This window comes from Cebus imitator, unplaced genomic scaffold (genome assembly GCF_001604975.1).
Source record: "Cebus imitator isolate Cc_AM_T3 unplaced genomic scaffold, Cebus_imitator-1.0 Scaffold263, whole genome shotgun sequence".
NCBI lineage: Eukaryota > Metazoa > Chordata > Mammalia > Primates > Cebidae > Cebus > Cebus imitator.
The window spans coordinates 2897437-2900366 of record NW_016107578.1 but is presented as its reverse complement, the minus strand read 5'-3'; the positions used below and the strand labels follow the sequence as shown (position 1 = coordinate 2900366).

General features: G+C 60.9%; 1 protein-coding gene across 1 annotated transcript in view; it reads right to left on the bottom strand.

The window, feature by feature from the left end:
* The window catches only part of XAB2 (XPA binding protein 2), a 13571-nt gene that overhangs the window by 1753 nt on the left and 8888 nt on the right, over positions 1–2930 (bottom strand). The window contains exon 13 of the mRNA XM_017500152.2: positions 1531–1884. Coding sequence (XP_017355641.1) covers positions 1531–1884 — 354 coding nt within the window. The remainder of the gene's footprint in view (positions 1–1530; positions 1885–2930) is intronic.

Here is a 2930-nt window from a genome sequence, read left to right as displayed (position 1 = left end):
GGAGGGAGTGAGGCAGGGAGGGAGTGAGGCAGGGAGGGAGTGAGGCAGGGAGGGAGTGAGGCCGAGGGAGAGGGGAGTGAGGGAGAGGAGAGTGAGCCGGGGAAGGGAAGTAAAGCCAGGGGGAAGAGTGAGGCCTCAGAGCAGTGAGGTGGGGTGGAGTAAGGTGGAGGAGGAGTGAAGCCAGTGGGAGGAGTGAGGTAGGGGGAGTAGCTGAGGAGCTGTGAGGCTTCAAGGGGTGGGGGGAGAGTGAGAGGCTGTGGTGGGGGGCTGAGGCCAGCGGGGAGTGAGGCCACAAGGAGAAGGGCTGGGAGGCCTTGAGGAATGAGGCGGGGAACCAGGAAGGGTGAGGCCTGGTGGGGTGTGGCCAGGAGGAATGAGGCTGGGGGGAGTGAGGCTGAAAGGGGTGAGGCCAAGAGTGAGTCTGCGAGTGAGGCCTTTGGGGGGAAGGGAATGATGTGGGGGGCAGTGAGCACAGAGTGCACAGGCAGTGAGGCAGGGGGAGGGTGAGGCGGGGAGGGGGTGTGAGGCCTTGGGAAGTGAGATGGCGGGGATGAGACCGGGAGGCGTGAGGCCTAAGGGAGTGAGGCCACCAGGGAGTAAGGCCATGGGGGAATGAGGCAGGAGTCGGGAGTGAGGCAGGGGTGGGGGGTAGGGAAGTGAAACCACAGGGGAATGAAGTGGGGAGTGAAGTGGGGCGGAGGAGTAAGGTGGGGAGGGAGTGACCATGAGGGATGTAAGGCGGGGTGAGGCTGAGGGAGAAGGAGTAAGGTCAGGGGAGTGAAGTGCGGGGGGAAGAAAGGTCGGGGGAGTGAAGCCAGGGGTGGGGAGGGGAAGTGAGGCCAAGGTGGGGGTGAGGCCAGGGGGAGGGAGTGAGGTGGGGGGAGTTAGGCCAGGGGGAGGCAGTGAGGCCTGGGGGGAGTGAGGCCAGGGTGGGGGAGTGAAGAGTGAGGCTGGGGAGGGGAGTGAGATGGGGGCAGTGAGCCAGGGGGTTGGGGGAAGGAGTGATGCCTCTGGGAATGAGGCCAGGAGCAGAGGCTGGGAGTGAGGCTGAAGGGAGTCAGGCAGGAGAAAGGAGTTAGGCCTGGGTCAGGGAGTGAATCGGGGGAGGAGTGAGGCAGGGGAGGAGTGAGTCAGGGAAGGAGAAGGGCCATTCTGGGGGAGTGAAGGCAGGGGGAGGAGAAAGCCAGAGGAGGGAGAGTGGCCAAGGGGCATGTGAGGCCTCAGGTGCTGAGGCGGGGTGGTAAGGCCATGCAGGGGAGGCTGAGGAGAGTGAGGCAGGGGCAGGGGAGTGAGGCCAGGGTTAAGGAGTGACGCCTTGGCGGGGAGGCTGGGGTGAGTGAGGCAGGGTGATGGGAGTGAGGCTGCAGGGAGTGAGGCCATGAGGGAGTGGGGGGTACAGTGAGGCCGGGCTTGGTGGGGGAGGCCATGGGGAATGAGGGGGTAGGCTCGGGGGCTCCCAACCACACCACACCCATTCCAGAAGGCCCATCCCCAGCCCCTCCCACCAGCCTGGCCCCCTTTGATGGGCACCTCGATGGCCTTCTGGTAGATGCCGCGGGTGTGGGTGACCCCGTAGATCTCAGCCGCCCGCTTGATGTAGATGTTGAACATGTCGTACTGCTGCGCAGGCTCCACGGCCCTGGTGGCGCGCTCGTACACGGCCATGGCGTGCCGGGCCAGGCCCCACTCCTCCTCCAGCTGCGCATACAGCAGGTACAAGGTCTTGGCGTATTTTGGCGGGCAGCCGTCCAGCGCCTGTTCGAACAGGTCCCGCGCCCGCTCCAGCTTGCGGCCCCCGTAGCGGGCGATGAATTTGGTCAGGTAGGTGCTCCAGATGTCCGACACGTTGGGCCACTTGAACAGCGAGATGCCGCGCTCGTACGCCTGTTGCCAGAGGGGGAGTCACACGTAAGAGCCTGTAGGTAGAGACCACTGGGCAGTGGGGATGTCCTTGGGCCACACCTGTAGGAAGCCTGCCAGGGTCTCGCTCAGGCCCTTCCCTGTCCACACCTCCCTGTGCCTAATGGCAGTTATGGGGGTCTGTGCTCTGCACCATCTCCCTCTGCGAGAACCCTAAGAACAGGGGTGCCATGAGACCTGCGAAGCAAAGTCTGGCCCCATAGGAGGTGACATTACGGGTGAAGGTGGGTGGCTCCCCAGCTCCGCTCACAGTGGCTGCCAGTCCCCAGGGAGAAGGCCACACCCCCAGCAGACGGGCAGCAGCCGCACGCAGGTGCATGCACGACCACCACATTTGTGTATCTGCGTAAAGCCCACACGATCCATAGAAACACACAAACGACCCCTCTGGCCTGAGGACAGGACCTCGACACAGAGACACACAAGACACCCCATGGACCCTACAGGCCATCTCCTAAACAGTGGGGCAGGCAGAGCCCACACACACACTGGCACCAACACCCTCCCCATGAGTCATGGGTGTACATGGAAGCAGGACCCTGTACCCCCACAAAACATTGGTATGCTGAAATCTTAACCACAGTACCTCAGAAGGTAGATTCGTTTGAAGACGAGATCATTAACTTAAACTGAGGGCGTTAGGGGCTGCCTAATCGGTTATGACTGATATCCTTTCAAGAAAAAGAAAGTTTAAAAATTTTTAATTTAAATTTTAAGAATTTTAAAAAGAAAAAATTTTGCTGGGCGAGGTGGCTCACACCCGTAATCCCAGCACTTTGGGAGGCCAAGGCAGGTGGATCATGAGGTCAGGAGTTCAAGACCAGCCTGACCAACAGCGTAAAACCCCATCTCTACTAAAAACACAAAAAAAATTAGCCAGGCGTGGTGGCGGAAGCCTGTAATCCCATTCAGGAGGCTGAGGCAGAAGAATTGCTTGAACCCACGAGGCGGAGGTTGCAGTGAGCCGATATCACACCACTGCATTCCAGCCTGAGCAACAAGCAAGACTC